We start from the raw sequence: 27,838 nt of genomic DNA on the forward strand, positions 1-27,838 counted from the left end.
TCCTTGTGGGACTTCATGTGAATATTAGCTCAGGTTTGATCTCCTTTTGTTGAGAAGTATATACTTGTGATAGAGGGAGTGCAACAAAGATGTGCAGATGGATTTTAGGGATGGGGTATTATATGATGATAACTTGTGTTTATATTCTTCATAATTTAGAATATAGAACCCTTCGGCCCACAATATTGAGCCAACTTTTTAACCTATGTATATGATCAACCTAACCCTTCCCTCTTACATAGCCCTCCATTTTTCTATCATCCATGTGCTTTTCTCAGAGTTTCTTCGATTTCTTTCCTTTACCTCCACCACTCACTGTGTGTAAAAGCTTACCTCTGACTTCTCTCCTACACCTTCACCCAATAACCATAAAATTATGCTCCCTGGTATTAGCTTTTTTTTTACCTTGGGAAAAAGGTCTCTGGCTAGCCACTCAAACTGTGCCTCTTAACATCTTGTAAATCTGAAATCATTGAAACATTAGAAGGATAAATGTAAAATGATGTTTATTCTTGTTGAATAAAGAATGTTGAACCATGAGTTATAATTTTGCAAAGTAAGTTGTCCATTCAGAAGCAAGATAAGATTAAATTTCTTCACTTGGTATGCAGTGAATTGTCAGAACACTGTATTCAAGAGGATTGTGGAAACTTAAGATATAGAGTAGATTCAAGACAAAGAGCCATTGATTTTCAAATATTAATTGAACTAAATGCAGTGGTGCTGAGATAAAAGATCACCTGTGATTTTACTGAAAACTGAAGGCACAAAGGGATAAATAAATTATTTTTACTTCCACTTATTTTGTTTTTTTTCCTTGTTTAATAAATGGCTGAATATTTCCAGGCCTGTTTACAAATGGATCAATATGGACTAGTTTTCTAAGGAAGGTTACAACTCGAGTTCTAATCCAGAGCAGCGGCAATTATATTTACAGTTAACCAACAGTTGAGTCATCGAATTGAGAGGGATATCTTGTTCCAATATCATCTATAGGACTTAACCCGCATCTGAGGCAGTTTTTACAGATGGAACTATAGTCTTGTAAATAATCATCATGTTAGGTGTTGGGGATATACAATGAAATAAAATAAAATAAAATAATATTGTTGAAATATAGGATTGTGTAAATGAGTTCCAAAGGCCAGAACCAGTTGGTGGCAGTGTTGTAACTATCTTGTGCAGCAGTTGTTTCTAAAATACAGTACTGTACATTGAAAGCAGGTCCAATTTCGAATAGTGCAAAATTTATGGATGTATTCTGTCATTATAATTTTCACTGGGCTGTTTCTTCAATCTGTCATAATGTCTTATAAATGAGAGCAATCCTATAAGATAGAGGTCTGAATTCCATACAGCTACATATTTCCATAATGAGCTGTAGTTTAACTCAAAGATCATGTTTATGCATTTACATGCAGGAAGTCCCCCTCATTGCTTGTGATCAATGCACAATTTAATAGAAATTTATTTGTGCATTCCACTTTAAAAATCCTTTTCTTTGTCTTCATTAGGTCTAAGTTTTAGAAGTGAAATTCAACAAATCTGCACTAATGTACTGTGTATTTTATTGCTTTTGATCATGGGATTATGTCTGATTTTTTGTTATTATTCTGTGCTCCTGAGAAATGGCACAGTATTTAAGAGTTACTTTCCTTGTAATTCTTTGTATTGTTAGATTGGTGAACATGAACAACAAGGAAAGGAGCTGGCATCTCTTCTCACTATCTCTGGTGAAAGAAGACCCTGTTATAACAAATATCTCATGGATTGGCATGAACTATTAAAGAAACAAGCCACAGAATTAGGAGAATTGGTAGGGAAGTTGGACAAAGATGCATTCGACCAACTGATAATGCTCGGGGAACAACTAACCAAAGATGCTTTACTGAGAATTAAAAAAATCCACTCTGAACTTGTCCAGGAATTGCTCAAACTTGGAGTCTCAAATGACTACTTAAAACAAATGGCAGACAATCAGGACAAGGAAACAAATCTTCTGCATGAAAAGCAAATGAAACAAGAGGAAAAGAAAAATCATAATGCTGATGAATCTCTGGAAAAGTTTCGGGAGGAATTATCCAATCAACTTCATTCAGAGATTGAAGAACAGAAATTCTTAAGGCTTCAGAAGCATTCAACCTGGCAGTAAGTACATTAATGTTTTATAAACTAATTCTTGGGATGTCATTAGCAAGATCAGCATTTATCACTGTGGTGGCCTTTGGGAAAACATTGGCAAGTTGCTGTCTTAAACCTCAAACTCTTATTTAATTCACAATCAGAAATAAAATGCAATGATTTAAGAATGTAACATAAAGAAATAATTCACAAATTGGGTTTAGGAGTGAAAACAACATTTTAATAAGTACAACTTTATCAGCTCAGTACTATTTTTGTTATGAAAACTCAGTTGATTTCAAGTATAAGTTTAATTCAATGAAATTATGTTGCCTTCTTATGTAGTGTGGTTTCAGACTGTAGTCGTTTGCTTGTTCTATGGTTAAGTTTAGAATAAATTCTTAAGAAGTGCTAAGTTTACATGTACATTGTTTTACCCAAACTTGTCTCAAGGTTGGCCATGGTGCCAGCCCTTTTTAATTCATACTTTATGGCCCTTGTAGTGCATACTCTTCTGCCCTATGCAGTGAATTAAGCAGCTTCTCATACATCAAATGGGATAGAAGCTTCTTTCAGGGTTTTTACTGAGATGAAACTGCCAAAAATTTAAGTAAAATACGTATTAAGTTCAATGCAGAATTGTCATACATCTGGTTATACTCAAGATTGGTGTTAACCAAGGTAATTGGTGTTAGCATGCAGCAATCCAAGAGTAAAGGTGTGGCGCAACAATACCTTAATAATGAAAAATGATAAACATGATGCTTCCTTCAAGATACATCTACTAAATGTTTACCAATACCAAAACTCAAGACTCACAGATATTGCTATTTCAAGAGCAAATAGAGAGAAGATGGAAGTGGATATCTTTTCACCAGGTACTTCAAATTGAATCCAAATTAACACGCGCAGGAAATGATCGAGAAAATAGCTTACATACAAGAGATGATGCTCATTCAAAGTGAATGACATACAAAATGAACTGCATCTCTAGAAGCCAGAACATCTCTGCCTGGCATTCATAGGATGTCAAAATTTAACTACTGAAGCTAAAAGTCAAATGATCACTTCATAAAGTCTTTGGTAAAATAAGGATGGTCTCAAGGACTGGTCTTGGAAACAATCTTACTGCACTGTCCTTAACCATTCTCATGTCAAAAATACCAGCCTCATGGATCATCATCAAGATCCTGGTACAGATCAGTAAGAAATGATGGGCCCAATTAACCATACGGAGAGGGTGAGCTGAGTAGCATGATGCCCTCCTGTGGCATGATCATGATCAGCCGAGCTTAGGTCAGTAGGAATGTAGTTCCACTGGTTCTTCTGGATTGATTACCAGATAGTTTGGAACCTATTATGAATATAAACATAGAAACTCCTATATAACCTAGCATAACCTTGGTGTTGATGAAAAACTTGATTTCATCTAGTTCTGTGTCCAGCTCTTCAGTTATCATCTCTGCCATCTCAACTGCTGGCAAAGCAGCACCGAGTATAGTGGAATCAGGTCTGGGAGAATGCTTTGCCTTGCACAGGATGCTCTGGGGTTGAACCTGAAGACTCATTTGTGGCTCAGAATGCTGCTGGTCACTTCAATTGTTTGTATGATTTGTTTTTTGTCTTTCTTTTGCACATGGTGTTGGTCTTTTTATTTTTATTCTTATCTTTAATTGGGTTCTTTCGGGTTTCATACTTTGTGGCTAGCTGTGAGCAAGCAGTTCCCTAGGTTGTATCATTTATACATTCTTTGATAATAAATGAAATGGAATGTCTTTAGAATGTATGGGGAAACATAACGTTTTTTTACACTGATTATGTCAGAGAATGTTGATCTTGCCAAAGATACATTGCTCTGATCATCTAATATCTATAAACCTTTATTTTTTGGTCAGGATGCCCTTTTGGGTAAATGTTGGCTGGACATATTTTGTAGGAGGATTAGCCTTGGTAGCCTTTTCCACGTACCTCTGTGCAAGAGGAAGTAGCTACATCTGACCGTTGCTGAGCTGGCTCCCTGCTGTGGGAGTGTGCTGGAACCAGTAGTAGCCCAAGGTGCTGGCACTGAATGAAGTGCTGATCACTGTTGCACTCAGTGTACTGATAGCTTTACAGTCTTCTGCTTGGTGTCCTGTTGAACATAACCCTTGATATATGTTGAGAGATCCTTTAGAAAGCATCTCCAGTCTGCAAGCATTTTCTATGAATCTTTCTTAAAGGGTGAAGTTGCTTATGGACAGGGCATAAATATTAAATTCAATATAGATTCGTTGCACATTTAACTATACTAATACTGCTGATTATACTCATGATTGATGTTAAACAAGGTAATATATACACGCTCATCACTTTGATATTTCATGTAAGACACGGTTGCATCATTCTCCATTTAGAATACTACTTCATCTTTGGGATGTATCTATCCCTCACCTACTAAATTGCTCCCAGAAACTCCAGCCATTGCTGTTCTGCCTTCATCCCCAACACCCAGTCAGGAATTGCCTTTCCACTAGTGGGCTCAACCCCACGCTGCTCTGAAAAGCCATCTCATAAGCATTCTACCAATTGCATCTCCTGGGGCCCAGCACCAACCTGATTTTTCCAATCTACCTGCATATTGAAATCCCCCATGATTATTGCTTAATTGTGCTTTTTACATGCCTTTGCTACCCCCTCCCCCCGTTGAAATTTCTCGCCAACATCTTGGCTATTGTTTGGAGGCTTTGTATGTAACTCACGTCAGAGTCTTTTTACTCTTGCGATTTCTTAACTCTGCATGCCGAGTTGCTCAATTTTTAGCAACAGAGCCATCCCACCCCCTCTGCCTACCTGCCTCCCCTTTCAATACAATGTATTATTGGATGTTAAGTTCCCAACTATAGTCTTCAGTAATGCCCACACCTGGCAACTGTGTTGTGGTATCTGCCTTGCTATTGCAAGCATTCAGATGTAACACCTTCAGTCATGCATTCATCACCCTTTTCAACTTGCTCCCATTACTTCAACTCATCCCATTGACTACAATTTTGCCCCATCATCTGCCTATCCTTCCTCAAATTTTCTCTTTACACTGCATCCACTTATATACTAATTGTCCCATCTTCACCCCTATCGCTCCAGATCCAATCCCAAATTAGTTCAAACTCTCTCCAACAACTCTAGTAAACCTCCCTGCAATGATATTGGTCTCTTTTGGTTCAGGTGTAACCTGTCCTTTTTGTATAGATCATACCTTCCCCAGAAGAGATCCCAGTGATCCAAAAATCTGAACCGTTGACACTTGCACCAACTCGTCAGCCATCTCTGCCAGATAATCCTATTCTTACCCTCACTGGCACATGCCACAGGTAACAATCCAGATAGTTCTACTCTGGAGGTCCTGCTTTTCAGCTTTCTCATTGTGTTCTCTCTTAAGGATCTCCTCCTCCTTCCTACCTATGTTATTGGTACCAATAAGTACCACAACTTTCAGCTGTTTATTCTCTCCCTTTAGAATATTGTGGACCCGGTCCAAGATGTCTCTGACACTAGCGTCTGGAAGGCAACATACTATCCTGGTATCTCTTTCACATCCACAGAATCTCCTGTCTATGGAATCCTCTATCATTACTACACTCCCTTTCTCCCCTTCCACTTCTGAGTTGCACAGTCAAACTTAGTATGAAAGACCTGTCCACTGTGGCTTTCCTCTGCTAGCTCATTTTCCTGCAGTATCCAAAGGAGTATACTTGTTGTTGAGAAGAATGGCCACAATGCTACTCTGTGCTGACTGTCTATCCCGCTTCTCCCTCCTGTCAGTCACCCAATCACCTAAGTCATGCACCTTGGGTGTAACTGCCTATCCTAATGTCCTGTCAAACAATCCCTCAGCCCCGATTGATCTGGAGTCCTTCCATTTCCAGCTCCAGTTCCTCAACACGGTCTGAAGGAAGCTGCAGCTGGGATGCAATTCTTGCAGGTGTAGTTCATCAGGGACACAGGTAGTCTTTCTGCCTTTCCACATCCTAAAAGAGGAGCATTCTACTTTCCTGCCTAGCATCCCCACTGCTCTAACTGTGCAATAGGAAAGAAAAATTGAATGATAAAGTCTATCTACAGCCTTGGCCTTTCCTCACTGAAGCCTCTATGAGCCAAAGCCTGAATTCCCCACTCTTAACAGCTTAAAGCAGAATGGTCTTTGCGAGAGTGGGCCAGTGCTCATAGAGGCTTCAGCAAGGAAAGGTGGAGGCTGAAGTTAGACTTTTTCATTTAATTGGCACTTGCCAAGTGCCTATTTATGCACAATCTAATGTCTCCCTGGGAACTATGGCACACAGGTTGCCCACGTTTGCTTCTCCTGAACTCTGTCCCACATCTTCTCGATTGCTGTGATGCATGGAATGCATCTACCTTTTATCAAAATAGGTTAGGCATGATGTCGTAGTGACTTTGTTTCTCTGTAGTATTTAAACATGAATATTATAAAGACCAGCAGTTATTGGCTATCCCCAGGTTCCCTTGAGGAGATGGCAACAGAAATGACTTTTTGTACGAGTAAATCAAAAGATTCAGGTACTCACTCACCACAGGGAATATGAAATTAAGACTGTAATAATTCTCATGAAAGGGTATCAAACAGAAGGTTTAACTCAGTTTTTCTCTCCATATATGTTGCCTAATCTGCAGAGAATTTCTATTATAATAAGATAATACTCATGAAAAATATGGGCTATGTGGTTACTGTGACTGTTTCATATTCAGAAATCAATGTGGAACTTATTTGGTGTTCATGCTAACCTTTATAATTACAGAATTCTAAATTAGAAATTTTGACTATGTTATCTTCTGGTATCCTGCCCCAATCCAGGAAGAATAGTAGTGGAAAGAGTGAAGAATATTACTCAGTTAGCAATTTTGCTATTTCCTGCAGTCCAGCCCTGCCCATCCTTTCCCTGCCCACTATCAACAAATGCATGAAATCCCAAACTGCTAATCCCCTATAAACCTATCTGTCTTCTTACTGACTTAACCCAGTCTCCAGTATTTAACTAATGCATATCTGTAAAAAGAAGAACTTGCTGGACCAACACATCCTAAACCAGTTGGACCCAGCTGTCGTGTATTATAATTAGATAGCATGCATGCGTCAGAATAAGATTCAGCCCGTGAAAGTGCTGTGATAACCTTTGACAGACTACGAAACCACAACTCCAGCTGTCTACTAGTAATGCTATAAAACACTAAAACGTCTTTAAAAGATATTTTAAAATAACTTAAAGATCATCCTACAACAATTAATCAATTCTAATTCGGAATAATACTGTAAACACAAAGGATTGATGAACCCTTATCCTAACTTGCTGAACAACTACTGAAAACCATGCATTTTTGTCTCCTTTCCCTTCCTGGTTTCATTCAACACTTACTCAGTCATTCCACCCGCCAGACTCTCCCGAATCTGGTTCCATCTGCACTTCACCTCTCCCCTAACAGTTCCCGTTGTCACTAATCCGATGCCAATGGTAGCCTTTCTGTTCCCGCTTATCACCCTCCAGCAGCTATCTCCCCCATCACTCTTCTCTACCCCAACCTGCTTTGCTTTTTCTTTTTTCTCTGCTTTTTCCTGTCACCCACCTGCCACTGTCCCCTCCCCAACCTGCCTCCATCTTCCCATCATCTTTCACTCTTTCTCAATCCACCTATCTCGCCTCTCGCACTCCTCTTTTACAGGCGATCTCTCCTCTCCACTCTCAGTCCTCAGGCAGTGCCTCAATCCAAAGCATAAACAGTTCCTACCCCCGTAGATGCTGCTGGATCCGCAGAGTTCCTCCAGCAGCTTGTCTTTTGCTCTTATTCTACAAGCCTTTGTCACAGTTATAAAAGCTCCATCCATTTTAATGCGGTCACTGATCCTACAGTGAGTCCTGATCCTACTTTGATGGGCCAATGAGAGGGTCCCCTAGTTTCCAGGAGAAATCACGTGAAGTCCAGTCGCAAAGCATTGTGACAAGGCTGCCAGCAGGAATTTGAAACCAGGCCTTCTGGTTTCAGATAAACCCCAAACTTGCTGGCAATGACATGGGCAAATGCTGGGCGGTGGTTACAGAAATACTGTCAAAACACAGCAAATCCTGGGTTAATCTCCACTGAGCACTGCCATAGCTGATTTAATCAGCTGTCTTTACTGTGATAATGGTAAGTTGTGTTGCTATGATATTTAATGTCTTAAGAGTGCTGGAGATCAATATTTAGTCTGAAAACTGCACAACTGTTTCACTCGGGTATTCAGTCAGTTCATAGAATGGCTTACGAAGGACAGTGTGCAGGAGCATTAGTTGTGTAAGTTATGATAATAGCTGACAAGTGTGCTGTGTTACCGCATCAGCAGGATAAATAATTTAATGTGCATTTAGTGGGACTGGGCACCTCTGAGTGCCAGTGCACTTGAGCATCATTTATTCACAGGACTTCAATACTTCTTAAAGAAAAAAGTATTCTGGAGAACTTGATAGGATAATGCTGTGATAAATGCACCTGTTATCCCATATCGATCTTCAAACCACTTCTCACTGCTTTGGCCTAAGCTGCAATGAGGAGATAGAGAAAACATTTACGCACTGATATAGCTGAAATGTATGGGTTGTTACATCTTCAGATCTTTTCATTTTCAATGATTTCACAAGGTCATTGTCCTGTGGGCTGTTCGCTGCTTATCTGGTTTTGGGGTAGCTTTGGTGGTAGGAAATGATGAAGTGCTTTGATTTTTCTAAATGTTATGGCATGATCTACCTTATCACCTCAGTTTGTTGTTGACTAAAGGCAGGATAGAGGGGACAGCTAGGCCTTTGGATGGGAGAAAGTGGAGACTCCAGTGAGGGAGGTTGATAGGAACAATTTGAGGGAGAAGGATAGAGGGAACTAGTTAGAGGTGGAGACATTCGAATAGTCCGTGACATGGTTAGAGATTGACTGTTTCAGTGGAAGATAGAGTGGGGGAAGGTACGTGATGGACAGTATAGTGAAAGGGCCTAGTGGAGAAGGTTAAAAAGGCATTCTGCAGTAGATCAGAAACATCTATAATGGGACATCAGAAGGATTGTGGGCCAATGAGAAAAGGGAAGGGACAGATTGTGGAAAGTCAGGGAAACAATTAAACAGCAATTAAATATGCATTATAATATGATAGATTCAGTAATACCATTCTTTCCTGTAGCTGACAGGTTTCCCTGGGCTAGAACATGCTGCAAAGGAATATGGTATAAGCAGATACGATAGCAACTTATAGGCATGAGTCAGACACATAAGTAAGCAGGGAATGGAGGGGTATTGGCATCATGGTTGGCACAGACAGCAGGGGCTGAAAACCAGTTTCTGTGCTGTTCTCCATGTTCTGTAAAACAACTGAACTTTTATTACAATATAGCTGAACAAAATCTATCAGAAAATGTTATTATGGTACAAATACAAGTCAAGCAGTCTGTGGATCACTGTGACAGCAGGCCCCTATTAATTGTTTGGCCTTTAGAATTATTTTGTTTAAGGTCCATCTGATGACTGCTTTATGTATTTCAAAGAAACTTAATGAAGAGCGCCCTAGTCCTATCGGAGGAGGAAATTCAGCAAATGACACAGAGCTTTCTTGCTGCTTTCTGTCAAATGGATCAGAGCCTGGCTCTCCCTAAGCTGTGTGAGAGGTGCATTCTTCAAACCCATGTGACTGACCAGAGGAAGGCAAAGATGGAAAAGCTGGAGTTACGGTGGAGAAAACAGGTGAGTGTATGCGGAGGAGACAACCGACTGATTCTGGGACTCTTTGTAGATTGTAAATGACACAGCGGTGAAACAATGCTACTGCCTCTAAGCTCCAGGGCCATAGGTTCAATCCCAACTTTGGGTGCACTCTCTGTGGAGTTTGCACGTTGTCCATGTGAATGTGGATTCACAAAAGACTGCAGATGCTGGGATCTGGAGCAACAAAAAGTCTGTCAGAAGAACTCAGTGGGTTGAGAAACATCTGTAGGATGAAAGGAATTGTCAACATTACAGGTCAAAACTCTCACTCCTGATGCAGGGTTTCAACCTAAACATTGACAATTCTTTTCTTTCCTCAGATGCTACTCGACAAGTTAATTTCTTTCAGCAGATTGTTTGTTGCTTCCTGTGAATGTGTAGGGTTTTTCCCATATCCCAATGCTACTAAATTGACTATTTTGCTCCTTAGGGCAATTGGCAGATGTGCGAGTGACTAAGTTGCAGTTTTGCAGGTATTAAACGGTAGCCTTACTGTACATGATACCACAATGGTTGAGTTACTAGACTGATAGCATGGAGGTCTGGACTAACAACACAGAGAACTGAATCCAGTCTCACCTTGACAGGTCTACAATTTAAATTCAGTAAATAATTTGGAATTTAAAAGCTAATGTTAATCTTGGTAACAATGACCTTAAACGACTGGATTGTTATAAGAGTCCAGTTTGCCTACTAATATCATATGGGGAGGATATCTGCCAGCCTCACCAAATCAAGTGTACGTATGTCTCCAGATCACTGTTCCCTCTAAGCTGCATGGGTGTGCAGCCGAGCAGTAACTGAAATGCCCCCACACATGTAGCCTTTGTTGCCGTACAGCTGAAAATTATTTTATAAAATGTAGATATAATTTTGAAATTATGCTAATATAATTTTGAAATCCATATTATATTTGCAAAATTCACTGTAATTACTTATGTATACATGAATATAATCTATAAGTTGTCTAAATAATAAACCTACCACAGCCTTAACAATATTTTAGAGCTTCTATGTATTTACATTGTCAGTGACTCAAGTTACAACACTGTTACAAATTGTAATGATAAACACAGAATGGAGGTAGGTAGCTCATTGTTAATAAACCGCTGGCCCGCTGAAAGCCGATGCCATCTAATTACCGTGTCTGTCAGTTGTTTTGACTGTCTGACGTCATTTACTTGTGCTGTGAGTTGTGGTTTGTGTTTGGTCGCTATGCATATTATAAAAAAATTAAAGTGACACACAGTTTTCAGGCTGTGTAAAAGAAAAAAATTCTGCTCAGAGCAATGGTTGGGCCTTGCTGCTGTTAAAAAAAATTATGGAGAGAATTTGCTCCAAATCCATAGCAACGTGATTTATTCATAAAATGCTCTTTGAACTGGCCTGCCAAGCCATTCGAATTCAGGAGCTTTTGGTGAAGGGAAGAAACTCTGGACTTCCCACAATGCCAGAAAATGTATAAATTAACATGCATGGTGTGACCAACAACAGAAAAAAACTTCATCAGCACTGCAGATTAATTCAACATTTAAATGACATTCATGACCCATTGCAAGTTCGGTTTTGTGGAATTTCCATCAACTTTTCTGGTCATTTGCTCATTTGTGTTATCTTTGTCTAATCATGTAAAATGAGGCTAAATTAGTTTGCTGCAGGTGGTATCAGCTCTAGATTGGTGCTCAGTTCGAATCTGGATGGTCCCTTACACGCTTTCCATCCATGTTGGGTTGAGCGTCAAGCTAGCAACTTGACCTCGTTAAAAAAAAACAGACAAATGCTAGGGTAATGGCAATAATGCCACCTAATGTGAAAAGGAACAAGAACAAGGCTAAAATAATAAAATTGGTTTATTATTGTCACGTGTACCGATGTACATGTTATCCATACAGATCATCTCCTTACAGCAATGCATTCAGGTAGTACAAGGGAAAATAAAAAAAAGAAAAGAATGCAGATCTAAGTGTTACTGTTGCAAAGAGATGCTTTGCAAAAATACAATGCCATAATGAGGTTGATTGTGTGGTCAATAGTCTTTATAACGGGGGGATAGAAGCTATCTTTGAGCTAATCCTTTTATTATAATGAAGCAATCAAATAAACTATAATAGGAATATCGTGCTTGATTGTTGGACATAATATAAAACTGTATATATCTCTAGAGTGTCAGAAGCATTTGTGGAGATTTGATAGAGGTTTATAAAACAACGAGAGGCACAAAGAAGGCAGGATGTCAGAATCTTTCTCCCAGAGTAGAAATCTCAAGTACATGAATTTAAAATTAGAGTGCTGTGTTTAAAGGAGACATGTGGATGTGTGTACATTTTTTTTACACAAAGGGTGGTAGGTACCTGGTGGGGTGGTGGCTGGAGCTGATTCTGCAGTGGCATTTAAGAGGCTTTTATAGAAACACACAGGGTATGGAGGGATATGGATCAGATGGAGAGGATTAAGTTAAGTTCAGCATTGTGTTCAACGTAAATATATCAGTCCAAAGGGCTGGTTCCTGTGCTGCACTTTTTTATGTTCTGTGATTCCCCTCTTGTTTGAAGGAAATGTTCTGAATGGCAAGCAGTTCCTTAATATGTTCCCACATTTGTCAATTAAGTTTGCCAAATCCTATGCCAGTCTTGGCCAAAAGAGACAGGACATCAGTGAGAAGTAGAAGCTGCTCAAGGACACAAGTGGATTGTGTGCAACATGTTACCTGAAGCTGGGAGCTTGGAAAGGGCATCCAATTATCTTGGAGTTAGGATGCAGAGCAAAAAGGCAAGGTGGGGCTCAGCTGAGCACAAAGAAAGTCGCCAAAAAATATTTCGTCCAAGAGAGCTTAAATCATGCAATCTTCTGGTTCTCAAATCATTTATTTATTTGTTTCATTAAGCAGTATTGTCACTCAGACTCTTCGGAACATGATCTTCTTATTTCTTTTACAGTCAAGGCAAAAAGAAAACAACCGAGTTCTGACCCTAACGGTATCTCCCTCAGCCCAGTACCAAGCCCAGCACCATCATACATCTTCCAGGTTCTGCCAGAGATCAAGAATTAAATCGGTCCCTTGTGTTCTTTCCCTGAAAATTGGAGTTCTTTTCACAAAAATTAGAGTTCTTTCCATTTAAGAGGTGAAAAAATACATTCCCCCTTTTCCATGTAGCTAGTCATACAAAATTTCATTTCATTATGACTAATCTCCCAATGAAATGAGTAGCTATTTATAAGTCAGTCGGTAAATATATTTTAATCCTGTTTACCTGAGTAAACAAGTCAAGAAAATAAACCTCCATATAGTGCTATGTGAAAATTTCACTACATCTCCTCCTTAAAATAATGGCACTCCTGACCAGCTCACTGCAACGTAACATTGCTTCAATTCCCCTCGAACGGATGCTGCAGACAAGATGTTCCCTGTAATTGAAAGAATCAATACCCTCTTTATTGCTGCAGAAAAGCCTAAGTTCAGATACTCGATGTATTTCACCTCTCTGCAGACATTTAATTTAGCGAGGAAGGACAAGCACAGCCGCATGGTGCTGTGATGTGTTATCGTGATCCTTTACTGTGCCAGCAATCAGGGTTCAATTCCCGCCTCTGTTTGTATGTTCTCCCCATGATTGCAAAGAAATACAGGTTATTAAATTGTGGACATGCTATGATGGCCAGAAGCATGGCAACACTTGCGGGCTGCCTACAGCACGTCCTTGGACTGTGCTGGTCATTGACGCAAATGACACATTTCACTATATGTTTCAATCTGTGTGACAAATAAAGCTAATCTTAAATCTAATCCCTAATGCAGCATCAAACCACAACATGTGGAAAAAAGATTGAAGCTTCCTGGAGGGAAGCCTCTCTTTCCTTGGGGATTTGAGCAGATATTCCAATCCTTTTCTGAGTTGAGTAAATATTGGTCTCTTTTCCAGTTTGCCATGGTATATGTTGAAACATTCAGATAGTCACCACTCACTTAAGGGCTGCATCAGTAAAGCTCCAGATAAGTTTAAAAAAATTGAAATATTCAACAAGAAATTTTGGCTTATAATTAAAAAAGGAGGGAAATGGCATTGACTGGACTGTTCTTACAAACTTGATGAGTCAAATGGTCTCCTTACATGGTATAACCTTTCTGTGATTCAACTAGTAGGAAGATCAAAAATTTCTCCCTTTTCTTCCTTTTTTATGTTGATTACTCTTTGACTAACTAGACCCCATATTCCTCTACTACTCTTGTTAGATAAGAGATTTCTTGTGACCTTGAAAAGTTGTCAAGGTGAGCAGCAGATGAGATTGTCTCCCGTGCAAGTTCTCTGTGTGCATTCTACAGTATTGGATTTGGGAGCTGGTAGTTCCTGAAGAAGCTAATTTTGATTGATTACTTCAAGTTTTACTGTGTATGTCTTTCTTTGTAGGACAAATTAAAGGCCAGTGAGTATGGACGTGATGATGAGGCGAAGGTGGTGGTAATGCAGGAGCGTACAAGACGTAAATTGAAACTGTATGATGAAGAAGCAGAAAGCGCTGCAATCAATAAGGTAAAACATCCAAAATACAGGCTCCAGTAATTTGAAAAAATCATGATTCCGACCAAGACAACCTACCACATATCTGATAGAGCTGACAGTCGCTGCTCAGTTTGGTCCCGCTTTGATTTAATTCAAAAGTTAACCTGTAGAATATAAAATGTCGTTGCCCTGATTAAAGTTTCTCTGATGTTGGTAGTTGTAGTTTATCTTCTGAGTCTAAGTCTAATTACAACATCGCCCCAATCTCAATCTTTGTTCTGTACTAAATCACCACATTTTATTTTGTATCTTTAGTTCATCATTTTGCCCATTCAGAACTTTATACTGCTACAAAGGGGCATCATTGCATTGTACTTTGATATCAGTGGAATGAGTTTCAGAGGAGTAGAGAGCTAATTGCAGTTATATAGCATATTTAGTGCCATTAATCAGACTCATAGAAATCTACAGCACATTACTGGCCCTTCGACCTACAATGTTGTGCTGATCGTGTAACCTACTCTAGAAACTACCTAGAATTACCCTACCGCATAGCCCTGTTTTTCTAAGCTCCATGTACCTATCTAAGAGTCTCTTAAAAGACCCTATTGTATCTGCCTCTATCACTGTCATTGGCAGCACACCCACCACTCTCTGTGTAAAAAAAAATAAAATACCTCTGACATCCTGCTTGTACCTTACTTCCAAGCAGCTTAAAACTATGTCCCTTTGTATTAGCCATTTCAGCCCTGGGAAAAAGCCTCTTACTATCCACACCATCAGTGCCTCTTATCATCCTATATACCTCTACCATGCCACCTTTTACTCTCCGTTACTCCAAGGAGAAAAGGCCAAGTTCACTCAACCTATTCTCATAAGGCATGCTCTCCAACCCAGGCAACATCCTTGTAAATCTTCTCTGCACTCTCTATAGTATCCAGAGCCTTCCTGTAGTGAGATGACCAGAACTGAACACAGCACTCCAGGTGGGGTCTGACCGACTTCTTATGTAGCTGTAGCATTACCTCACGGCTTGAACTCAATCCCACAGTTGATGAATGCACCATACGCCTTCTTAACAACACTGTCAAACTGCACAGCAGCTTTAAGTGTGCTATGGACACGGACTCCAAGATCTCGCTGATCCTCCACACTGCCAGGTGTTTTGCCATTAATATTATATTCTGTCTTAATTGCTGGATAATTCTCAAAATCTTGTTGCTTCCATTCCTAATTTAAAAAATTCTTCCCTGAGTTTCAATGGGATGGGACCATTCAGCATTTGAACCTGCTTCATGATTCCATTAAATCACTGGTGATCAAACAATGATCAGTTCCATTTACTGTAATGATTCAATTTATAGGATTATCTATGTTTCAGTATTTGTGCTGAACATTTCAGGTGGCTGAACAGTGATTTTCTATTCTTTTCAAGGCCATTTCATCCCGTCACATCTTAAAGAGCCTCCCTTTCCCCCGCTAATTTTCCTTGTAACATTTACGTTCATATCAATGTCTTGTAGGTTCTTCTACTTGCCTACACACTAAAGGCAATTTACAAGGACCAGTTAACTCGGGTTTTTTTTGGATGTGGGAAGAAGTGGAAACCTTTGCAATCACGGGGGGAGCATTCAGCACTGAAGGTCAGGATTGAAACTGCTTTGCTACAACTGTGAGGCAGCAGTATCTGTGAGAGAGTAACAGGCTTGTACTGCTCAGTGGGAAGAGCCCTTCCTGAACATCACTCCTACATGGATGTGATATTATCTTGTATCTGGTCTCTCTCAATGAGGAAATATCTTATGTTCTGCACCTTCTCAAATCAGAATAAATTATGCTAATAAAAACACTCCAGATGATGGAATCTGGAGCCACATACAATCTAATCGAGTAGGTTGAGCAATATCTGTGGGGGAGAAGGAAGTGGAGATATAGAAGACTGTGGTTGCTGGAATCCTTTCACACACAGATGCTGCTCAACCTGCTGAGTTCCTCCAGTAGGTTGCTTGTTAAATTATGCAATCCCTTAATCTTCAATACACTCGTGTCTACAGAAGGAATGTGGCTGATCAAAATGTTCCCTGTCAAAGAAATTTTAATTCAACAAATCCTGGTTAGTGACATCTCATTAAAATAATTATAAATATAGATGTACACAGCCCCAGGCATATTTTATGAATGGATTGTATATTGTATACACCTGTTCACCTGCTCATTAATGCAAATATCCAATCAGTCAATCATGTGGTAGCATTTCAGGGCATAAAAACATGCAGTTATGGTCATGAAGTTCAGACCATAAGATTCTGATGCTTCTTATAGAAGTCAGGAAAGACTTCTATCATAATTGTTTTATTAAGAGTTGATAGAACAAAGAGAAATTAAAACAGACAGTGATGGGGTGTTCTACTAGTCGGAAAACAGAGAAACTGAAGGTGCCACCTAGGATAAAATAGCCGAGATGAGAGTATACCCATTCAAGTCGAGAGATAAGGGTTTACTCAATACTGCAGTACCAAGTTACTCAATGACAAAACCCTTATTCACAATGCAGAACAAAGAAACATCCAGAGATTTACAGAATCATACTTTGTATTGCCACTAGATGCATATTAAACTGTTATGTGCATACTGTAGTCACTAGAAATCTTTGTAAGCAGTTACGTGTGTGTGTATATATAAAATATCAATCATATAAAATACAAACATAATTAATTGTTCAACTCCAAAAAATAATAGCCATTAACCAGCCTAATCTAAGAACTAAAACAATCATATCCAACAAGACCAAACATCAGATAGGGGAAGAAATGCAATCTAAGTGACTTTGACCATGGAATGATCATTGGTGCCAGATGGGGTGGTTTGAGTACCTCAGAAACTGCTGATCTCCTGGGATTTTCACGCACACCAGTCTCTAGAGAAAGGTGTAAAAAAACAAAAAAAGAATGCTGTGAGTGGCAGTTCTGTGAGCGGAAGAGCCTTCTTAATGAGAGAGGTCAGAGCAGAATGGCCAGACTGGTTCAAGCTGGCAGGAAAGCAACTGTAACTCAAATAACCACGTGTTATAAAAGTGGTGTGCAGAAGAACACAACACATCCAACAAGATCACAAACACACACTCAGTCTCCACTTTATTAGGTACAGGCTGGCTTGTGATCTGGCATTTTGATGGACCACTCCTTAGGGATATGAGCTGTCTTCGCTTCTAAACCCAAACGGTGCCAACATTTTGATAGTCCTCATTTGAAACTCTTACCAGTTCAGCACTTGGTGATTGAATCACATGACTATCCATCAAATAGTTAAAAGTTGTCAGAATAAGCTTGTAATGCCCATACAATCATTCACTGAGGTTGCAGGTGGTTTACTTCTGGTTAGGGTTATGTTGAGAACATGAAATTTTCAGAGTATCACAGGCTGTCCAGCAGCTGTGCAAATATGCAGTGTTACCTGTATCCATTAAGCTCTCCATGGGAAGGTAGATGTATAATAGAGGAAGGACCCAGGACCCTGAAGTATAATAGCTTAAATTACTCAATAAATAGTCAAGGATTTGGGACCAATGAGGCTGGCACAGGTTTCTGTTATACATTTTACAGCTGAGGTATTGAAGAATAAAGTCAATTGTTAATAGTGTAATAAAAATAAATGAAACTATTAAGGTGCTGTAAGCCTTGCCTTCCTACATTAACCATTGAAACTTAACCTCAGAGGTAATAACAGTGTGATTGAATATTAACTGATCCCAAAAATAGTTAGCTATTCATTTTTGCAAGTGCAATTCCAAAGTATAAGAAAATAAGATACATGTGTCAGCTGCTATTAACGTGAGCACTTGATTTGACAGAGCTAAAAATCAGTCTGCGTTGCAAAGTTCTTCTCTCTAACATCTCTGGATGTGTCAAAGTTGGAAGTGCAGTACCATTCACAAATGTAGCCACAGTCAACATACTACTATCATTTTCAGCCAATAACCCAGAATCCTCAATCAGCAAGTATTTTTCCACCAGCAAGGTAGCAACTTAGTAGTGGCCTTGGTAGTGGACTCTATCTCAAGTTTCATGTTAAAAATAGGCAAATAAATTTCCATTTAGCACTCTTCTTCAAACAGTGCCTCAGTAGTCTTCCATATCATTGATGCCAATGAGAAAGTACTAAAAGGGTAAAGGATTAACTAGCTGGCCCAGGATGCTAAAGATTAACACACTGGCCCAATACTGATTGCTCTGGCCTAGTAAAGCCACTGTGATTGTCATGGGCACATTTGGCATAGTTCATTGTATTTAACTCAACAGCTACTACCTGAAGCAGAGAATAAATGTAACACTTTAAAGTTCAGAAATGTTTGCAACTCCACTTTCCGTGATAGTGTAATTATTAATTTTAAATCCATCAGCCCTGAAATTGCACCACAGGTGATCTGATACAAACGCTTCCGATTTACCATCTGCAATTACACTCCTACTGTTTCAGTGGAGGATTAGCTTATTTTTTTTCAAAATTCATAGATGTACTGATAGCTCTGGGCATAATTATACTGCCATTATTTTGGCAAGCATCATCAGAAATGGTGGAAAGATTCTATCTCATTCGATGCAGGATTATCCCACAAATGTTAATGTTATAGAGCCACAAGCTGTTGCACAGAGGTTTCTAGCTTCCTTACAGATATCTACATGATACTGTTTTACTTTTCACATTAACCACTGATAAGTTGTTGAATAAATAATGGTTCTTTGACTCTGTAAGTCCCAGGTGAAATGAGATAAGCTACTACACAGGTAGTAATCACTATCAAAGCATTCACCATTTTGAAAGCTTCATTTGATCACCAACAAATTACTCATCCATGTGCAGGATTAATGGGTTCTATAAGCTGAATCATGTAACCTATAATATGTAAAACTTCAGTACAGAGAAATGAATAGTAGTTATGTTTCATCACTTAGAAATCTATGAAATTGTATTTTGTTTGGGGCTAGTGGGCTTACCAATGATATTATTGCTCATGTATGTATGTCAGAGCAGAGCTAACAAGAATACCACATGAAGTATGTTAATACTTAGCATCTCCAATTGCTAAATTATACTGAGACAATTCAGACTATTGTTTGTCAGATTGCTGCAGTCGTTAGATACCAGGTGTCTTTGGATAAAGTTAAACAGTAACATAGAACAGTACAGAACAGGAACAGGCCATTAAGCCCATTATGTTGTGTTGAACCAGCTAAAAGCAAATCAAAAATGTCCAAACATTAATCCCTCCTAATCCTAATACATGGATCTTCCTGGCATCCATGTGCTCATCCAAGCATCTCTTAAAAACTGCCAATGTATTTGCCTCCACCACCATGTCAGGCTGTGCATTCCAGGCATCCACAACTGTCTGAGTAAAAAACTTACCCTCACATCCCCCTTGAATCTACCCCCTCTCATCTTCAACGCATGCCACCTGCTATTAGAAATTTCAACCTTGGGGAGCAGATGCTTTCTGCCCACTCTATCTGAAACTCGCATAATCTTGTAAACCTTTTATCAGATCTCCCCTCAGCCTCTGGCGCTCCAGAGTAAACTACCCCAATAACGTAGTCATTTAGCATGCTCAAGCTGTGTAGGAATTAAGGAAGAAAGACATTCCTCTGTTAAAATTCTCAGGATGTCTCTGATACGTTCCCAACTGTTGACTTTTCTTTAACGCAGAGTTATGTATGTGATGTGGGCAAATATGAGCCTATCTGCTCTGTAAGGTCTCACAACAGCAAATGAACAAGTAACCATTTAAATATTATTTGCTGTCTTTGTTCACATGATAGTGATGTCACTGCCAATGTGATCTCTATTGCTTATTACTATTTAAAAACAGAAAATTACAGCAGAATAAGCCAAGGAGTCAAATGCCCTGCCATTCAATACAATAAATCTGCACTCACCTGAATGTAAAGTAAAAGTGAAGTAAACTTCTTATCAATGTACAACCAACCCTGAGGTTCATCGTGTGGGTAAACTCAATAAATCCATAATAGAATCAATGAAACATCACACCAACTTGGGCAAAAGACAATAAACTGTGCAAATACAAAAATAAATAAATAAATAAACAATAAGCATCGAGAACATGAGATGAAGAATCCTTGAAATGGGTCCATAAGTTGTGGGAACATTTCAATAATGGGGCAAGTAAAGTTAGCCTCTTTGGTTCAAGAGCCTGATGGTTTGGGGAGGGGGGGGGGGAAGTAATGACTGTTCCTAAACCTGGTGCAGTGAGTCCTGAGGCTCCTGTACCACCTTATTGATAGCAGCAGCAAGATGAGAGTATGGCCTGGGTGGTGGGGGTCCGAGATGATGGATGCTGTATTCCTGCAACAATGCTCTGTGCTCATATGCTAAATGGTGGGGAGGGCTTTATCCTTGACGGACTGGCCATTTCTATTTTGTATTTAATATTGCAATAATATTTGAGTAATCTTGTATATATGGTTTGATTAAGCATTTTGTTCATTTGAATAACTATTGGTTATGTGTAAAATATATTAACTGCATACGTTATCACGCTGCCACATGATGCATGTGTGCCTCACTTAAATTAAATTGAAATTAGACCTGCATTTCAGACTCCCATGCTTTCCTTTGAATTAGTTTAATGTTTTGAAGTTACTAAACATAACACTGGTGATGAGGAATGTTTTAAAACCAACCTGAGATAGCTACAGACCTTTTGAAGCACAGCAAAGTATTTGAACTACAAAAAGCACAGCAAGGGACATCAAGTTTTAAAAAACCACCACAGTACATGTTCTTCTGAAGGGAGGACATGATTGAGTTTGCAAGTAAGGCCATAAAGAGAAACTCAAGGGTTCGTGATGAGGGAGTACCAGATGATAAAAATCATAAAGCAGAAATGGCTGGATACGTTAGAAAAATTAACACATTTGATTACACAAAAGTTAACTGGAATATGTATACTGAGCTAATTCAGCAATATTTTGAAGCAAATGAAATCGCCAGTGAGAGCATAAACCAATTTTGCTGTTCTGTTTGGTTTAAAGGCTTACAGTTTGCTTCAAAGTTTGACTACTCCAACCAAACTAACAGAAATGAGCTTGGCTGATATTGTCAAAGTAATGAAGGAACGTTTAAAATCAAAGCCATTATTGATTGCAGAGCATTGTCAGTTGGTAATGGTCTTAATGATGTACTGCAAGATTGTTTAGTTTGTGGAATCTTACATGAAAGCATTCAAAAACTAAAGAACAATTTACATTTAAAAAAGCAGCTGAAATTGCTGTTTCAGTAGAAACTGCAGAGGGAGACACATTTGAGTTGCAATCAGAAGGAAAAGTGAGTGTGATCAAAATTGCAGCGTCTGAACAGAAACCAACTCGATTGAACAAATAGTGTTACCATTGTGGCAGGGGCCTACATTCACTTAACAAGTGCAGGTGTAAAGGTGAAACTTGCAGAAAATGAAACAAATTAGGTCACATACAAAGAGCACGCTGGGCAGATAAAAAAAAATGGACTGCTCAGGGAAGAGAAAAAGATAAAAAGTAAAGTTGCAGTTTCAAAAAGAGTATTAATCTACATGCTGTTGGTGATAATGATGAGGTTGACACAGGACTGTGTAACCTGAGATTTACAATGTGAAAATTATCAATAAACAATATGGCTGAAGCCAGAAATGAATGGCAAATTAATTAAAATGAAATTGGACACTGGCTCAGCTGTTTCAGTCATTCCACAAAATGAGTTTGAAGAGCATTTCAAAGATACTGAATTGAAGCCTGCAGATATCCAGCTAGGAATGTGTACTGGAGAAAATATAGCTCCTGTGGGAATGATATTCGTAACTGTGAAATATAACAAAGAATAAGCTACTTTGAGTGTATATGTGATAAAAACAGGAGGGCCAGCATTGTGGGGTTGTGATTGGCTGAGACAACTACAACTTGATTGGAAATCCACCTACTAATTGCATGCCACATTCCTTACAATAGAGTGAACTGCAAGTGAATTAAGAAAGGTATTGGATGATGACACAATTGAGTTAATGCTGTACACCATAAATCATTATTCACCAGAGGGCAAACATGTATCTCTGTGCCTCTGGTTGGAAAGCATATTGGACCAACGAAGGACCAAGCTAATCAGAGGAATTGTGAAAAAGATGAAAGCTGAGGCCCAGCTACAATAGTTTTTGTTGACAAGATGTCTGAGAAAGCTTCAAGTGGGAGACAAAAAGCTGCTTGTAAAAGTAGATGCAAAGACCAAAGCCCAACTGAATGAATTGAAGGCCAAAAAGGAATGGGTCAATGGAGATATGAAGGATTCATCAGAGAATGTTGTAGATGAGGAAACCAGGACGGGATATCAGATTGTGAAAGGAGCAATAGAAGGATTAATAAGAAAATACTCCAATGACATAAATAGACCTTTCCAGGATCAAGATGCAAACTAGAAGAAAAAAAGGGGGATAAGAGATGGAGTGAATGTAAGCAAGAGAGAAAAGATGTGAAAAACAGAAGGAACATGAGAAAGAAAAAGAAAGGGATGGAAGTAGATCCAGAGAGAGAAAAACTGAGAAAAGAAAAAAGATGTCCAGGGCTGTCTAAGCCACTTTCTGTAGTCACAGAGTCAACTCCTACAACTACCTGGAGGAGGCCCAAGAACCTGTGATTGTTTCACAGTCGCAAGTCTCACTTGCCAAGCAGAGTGATCATCCTTGTCAGAGAAGACATTATCTCACAAGAGTAAGAAATTTTCCACAGCGATTAAATCTTCAGGCCTGAAAAGGACAATTTAAATTTACTATGCCGAGGATGTCTGTATATAATAGCTGTAGTATATATTATATTGCATATATAGTTGAGATGCTGTCTCAACTATATTGAGTTGGGTTTATAGCAATGCAGGGAGGAGTGTTGTATATTTAATATTTCAATAACATTTGCGTAATCTTGTGTGGAATATATATTTTCTTGATTAAGTGTTCTTGTTCATTTAAATAATTACAGGTTGTATCTAAAAATAGGATGATCGCATATGTCATCACGCTACCACGTGATACATGTGTGCGTCACTTAAAATAAACCCAAAGTTAGATCTGCATGTCAGACTCTTGTCTCTTCCTTTAATGTTTTGAAGGTACAAAATATAACAATATCCTCTAATTTTGGTGGAATTTTCTGTTCAAGAGCATTGGTGCTTCCATACCTGGCTATGATGCAGCCAGTCAATAAACTCTCACCACACTTCTACAGAAGTTTGTCAGAGTTTAAGGTGTCATTCCGAATCTTTGTAAACACCTAAGGAAGTAAAGGCACTGCCCTGTTTTCTTCAGTGGGCCCAGGACAAGCTCTCTGAAATTATAATGTTGAGGAATTCAGAGTTGCTGATCCTCTCTACCTCTGATGCTCCAATGAGGACTGGCTCATGGATCTCTGGTTTCCTTCTCCTTGGTGTCGGTGACTTTGTTGTTATGGCACCACTCAGTCAGGTTTTCAATCTCTTTCCTATATGCTAATTCGTCACCACATTGATTTGACCTGCAACAGTGATGTTGCCAGCAAACTGGAATATGGCATTAGAGCTGTGCTTAACCACATGGTTGTAAGTGTAAAGCAAGTAGAACTGGGGGAAAAGCACACAGCCTTGTGGTGCACCTGTGCTGATGTAGATCATGGAGATGTTGTTGCCAATCGGAACTGACTGACTTGGGGATCTGCAAGTGAGGAAATTGAGGATCCAATTGCACAGGGAGATACTAAAGCCAAGGCTTTGAAGCTTATTGATTAGTTTTGAGGGATGATGGTATTGAATGTTGAGCTGCAGTCGATAAGGAGCATCCTGATGTACGTACCTTTGATGTTGAGTGAAGAGCCAGTGAGATGGCATCTGTGGTGAACCTGTTGCGCTGGTAGGCAAATTGGAGCAAATCCAAGAGACTTCTCAGGCAGAAGTTTATATGTTTCATCAGTGGCCTCTCAAAACATTCGGAATTACTGTGGATGTAAGTGCTACTGGACAATAGTCATTGAGGCAGGTTACCATGTTCCTCTTTGACATTGGCATAAGTGAAGCTTGGTTGAAGCATGTGAGTACCTGAGCCTGCCAAAGATCTTACTGATCACACAATCCAGTTGATCAGCACAGGTCTTTATTACTTGAGTAGTACCCCATCTGGTCCTCTATGTTTTGACGGTTAAAGCCAGCACAGAAGGCATTGAACTATTCTCGAAGCGAAGCCATGTTGCCACCTCTGTCACTTGATTTTACTTTATAAGAGGTGATAGCATTCAAGCCCTGCCACAACTGTTGAGCATCAATGGTTAATTCAAGTTTGGCCTGGAATTGCTACTTTAGCTGTGAGATGGCTTTCCAGAGATTGTACCTGGAGCTTGTGTCACTTTCTTGGTCACCAGACTTGAATGCCCCTCAATGGACAGCAGATCTCATGGTTCATCCAGGGCTTCTGGCATTTTATATTTAGAAATCTATTTACTTTGGAAAGGTATTCAATGACTTGGACTCCCAACACCTTCTGAGGAAGAGATTACCATAGGTTCACTATCTATTGGATGAAGAAACTTCTCTTCATCTCAGGCCCAAGTATCATGTCCCATTTCCTGAGACTTTGTCTCTGGTTCAGCAAAGGGAAAACATCCTTCCCACCACTAGCAATTCCTCATCCAATCCCAGCCCTGTCTATATACCTTAAGTATTTTTGTATCTAATAATCTGCCATCTCTCAGTGTAAGGGAGAAAAAGTGGTTATTGTGCAATCTTTTCAGGTGATGAGGGGGTCATTGTAGAATAACTGGCAGAATTTGTGTGCTGTAAGATGGGTATGAACCTTCTAGCTGAGCTGGACGTGTGAAGGAGCATATGTACTTTAGGGATTTGACCTAATCAGAAGACACAGTTGGTCACCAGAGTGTGATGAAATCAGCACTAGTTATGCAGGTGGGACTTTACATAAAATTGTAAATTGATCACTCAGACAAGATCTCTGAATTTCTTGTGATGTTGCATTGATCATTGATTGAGTCAGTAATCCTCAGGGCCTGACTACTGAATCAGATATCTGAAAATATCCTGAAAACTGTGCAGCTCTTTAAATGTTTTTTTTGTAATATGTGTTCTATGAATATTTGGAATGAAAATTGAAAAATCACATTTTTTTTATTGTATGTATTAATTGAAGGGTGTAATGAAATATAGTACAATAAAGAAAATCTTTCACATTTCGTAAACTTTTTCTCATCTGTCTCTGTCACAAATCCATTGTTTATAAGCACTGTCCAGATTAATTTCACATCCCAATACGTCTTAATGCTCTTTTGATCATCCAAATGTACCACTTCTAATCTGTTTTTGAATTTAGATTTAATTAATTTCATACTGCATCCACATTGACAGTCAGCACTCAAAGCTTGAAATGTTCCAACATTGTCAACAAGAATTGACAGTTCTTCAAATTCTTCATTCTAAGCACATAGTTCAACATATCTTGTTTTAATTGAACCATTCTTAAATTTCTCAGAAGCTACAAATTTGAAATCACAGTATTACTGCAATATTTTTGAGGCAATGCTTTAGTTTGTTACAGTAATTGAGTATTTTTTTTGTCGTACAACCTTTTTTAAAAATCCTTGTGCATTTTTTGTGTTACTGTATTTTACTGATATCTTGTATAGTATGTTCTTTCTGTACTATATGTGACTGTTGGTACTGTGTTTTGCGCCTTGGCCCTGGAGGAATGCTGTTTCATTTGGCTGCATCCATGGATATTCATGTTGGTTGATTGACAATTAAATTTGAACTTGAACTTGAAATTCAAGAATTGGTTGCATTTACAATAGCAAAAAGATCAAAAGCTTGCCATTCTCTTAACTCATCAGCAGGAAATCTATTATCCAAGTGATTACACACACGTTGACAATGAGTTACAGACTTCCATTCTGTGTGCATTTTTACAATTTGTAACAGTGTTGTAATGAGTAGCTCTGATAATGTAAATACATTGAAGCTCTAAGATGTTTCTAAGTAAAGGTTGTGATATGTTTATAATTTAGAAAAATTATAGATTATATTTATTAACACATAATAATTACAGGGTATTTCATGATTATATTAACATAAATTTCAAGATTATATTAATATTATATAAAAGAAAATTCCAGCTGTGTGGCACCAAAGGCTATGTGCTCAGGAGCATTTCAGTTACTGCACAGCTGTGCACCCGCATAGGCAAGACGGAATAGTGCTCTCTTGGCTACTGTGGACTCAGACAAATTTGGAGGTTTGGCAACCTTTCTTTCTAACAAGGTCTGTGGAAAATCAGTCGGTCTCCAGTGCTTCCAACATTAGATTCTCTTGCTGAATGCTCTGGCCCACCCACAGTACACCTCCCTTTAAGAGCTGTGGGCAAGATTTAAACACAGCTTGTTACTTTTGGTGTTTCCCTCCTGCTGATGTAGCCAGCTGAACCAATGTTATGCCGAGCACAGACTGGATGTCAAATTCACTCAAATGAACAAGCAGCACAAGCTGGCATCTTGCCTGCAGTGCAATCAACTGAAGAAAATCTCCCCTATTATGTCGACAGAATGCAGTTAATGGTAATTGGGGTGTAATATTGCTAAAATATGAGATGAATGAACAGTGATGATTTTAGGAGATTTCTTCCTTGTATTCTGTAAGCTCAAGTGCCTTTTAGTAAATAGCAAGAAACTATCTCATCCTGCTATTACTTGTGCAATTTACTTACTTGGGAACTCACTCTGGCATGTCCACCGTTGTCTTTAAACCTTTCAGTGGCCTTGGTTTCAAATCATCCACATTGTTCTTGCTTCTCTTGGTGATTTTCTTTGAGTGCTACTGCTAAAAGCAGAGTACGTTTTGCAATCTGTCTGTCTCCCATCTGACTGACAGATGTTTTTTTCTCTGTTGAACAGGCGTGAAAGATCAAGACTGCCTTTTCAGATGCCTTAGCTACTTCCTCCCTGGCATTAAACCATTGAACCTACTGGCCCAAACTCATCCCTTTTCCCCGTCTTCACAACTTTCCAATTAGTCCCTACCTCCTATTTCAAAATTCAAAGTTTATTTATTATCAGAGTACGTAGACAGACATCCCACCTCTCCTGGAAGTTCCGGGAGTCTCCCGCATATTGATAGTGGCTCCCTGACCCCCGCAGATTATATATAATATCCCGGAAACTGTTTTTTTTTGAGAGTGAGCGAGAGAGAGAGAGAGAGACAGAGAGCACCATGGCAGAGTGTTCCAAAAAAAGAAAATATAAAGCATACTTCACCCCAGACGACACCAAAGTGGACCCCTGCCTAATAGGGGTCAAAAATCATGACAGTGTTCCTCACTGCACTGTTTGCAACAGTGACTTTTCTATTGCCCATGGTGGGTTAAATGATTGTTGAGGTGAGTTAAC

The 27,838-nt window shown here is 39.1% G+C and overlaps 1 protein-coding gene across 3 annotated transcripts in view; it reads left to right on the forward strand.

Moving 5' to 3' along the window:
• The window catches only part of LOC132391710 (limbin-like), a 205,948-nt gene that overhangs the window by 129,836 nt on the left and 48,274 nt on the right, over positions 1 to 27,838 (forward strand). For all 3 annotated transcript variants that reach the window (XM_059965261.1, XM_059965262.1, XM_059965263.1), the window contains 3 exons: positions 1,679 to 2,148; positions 9,675 to 9,870; positions 14,298 to 14,420. In XM_059965261.1, coding sequence (XP_059821244.1) covers positions 1,679 to 2,148; positions 9,675 to 9,870; positions 14,298 to 14,420 — 789 coding nt within the window. The remainder of the gene's footprint in view (positions 1 to 1,678; positions 2,149 to 9,674; positions 9,871 to 14,297; positions 14,421 to 27,838) is intronic.

This window comes from Hypanus sabinus, chromosome 3, assembly GCF_030144855.1.
Source record: "Hypanus sabinus isolate sHypSab1 chromosome 3, sHypSab1.hap1, whole genome shotgun sequence".
Taxonomy (NCBI): Eukaryota; Metazoa; Chordata; class Chondrichthyes; order Myliobatiformes; family Dasyatidae; genus Hypanus; species Hypanus sabinus.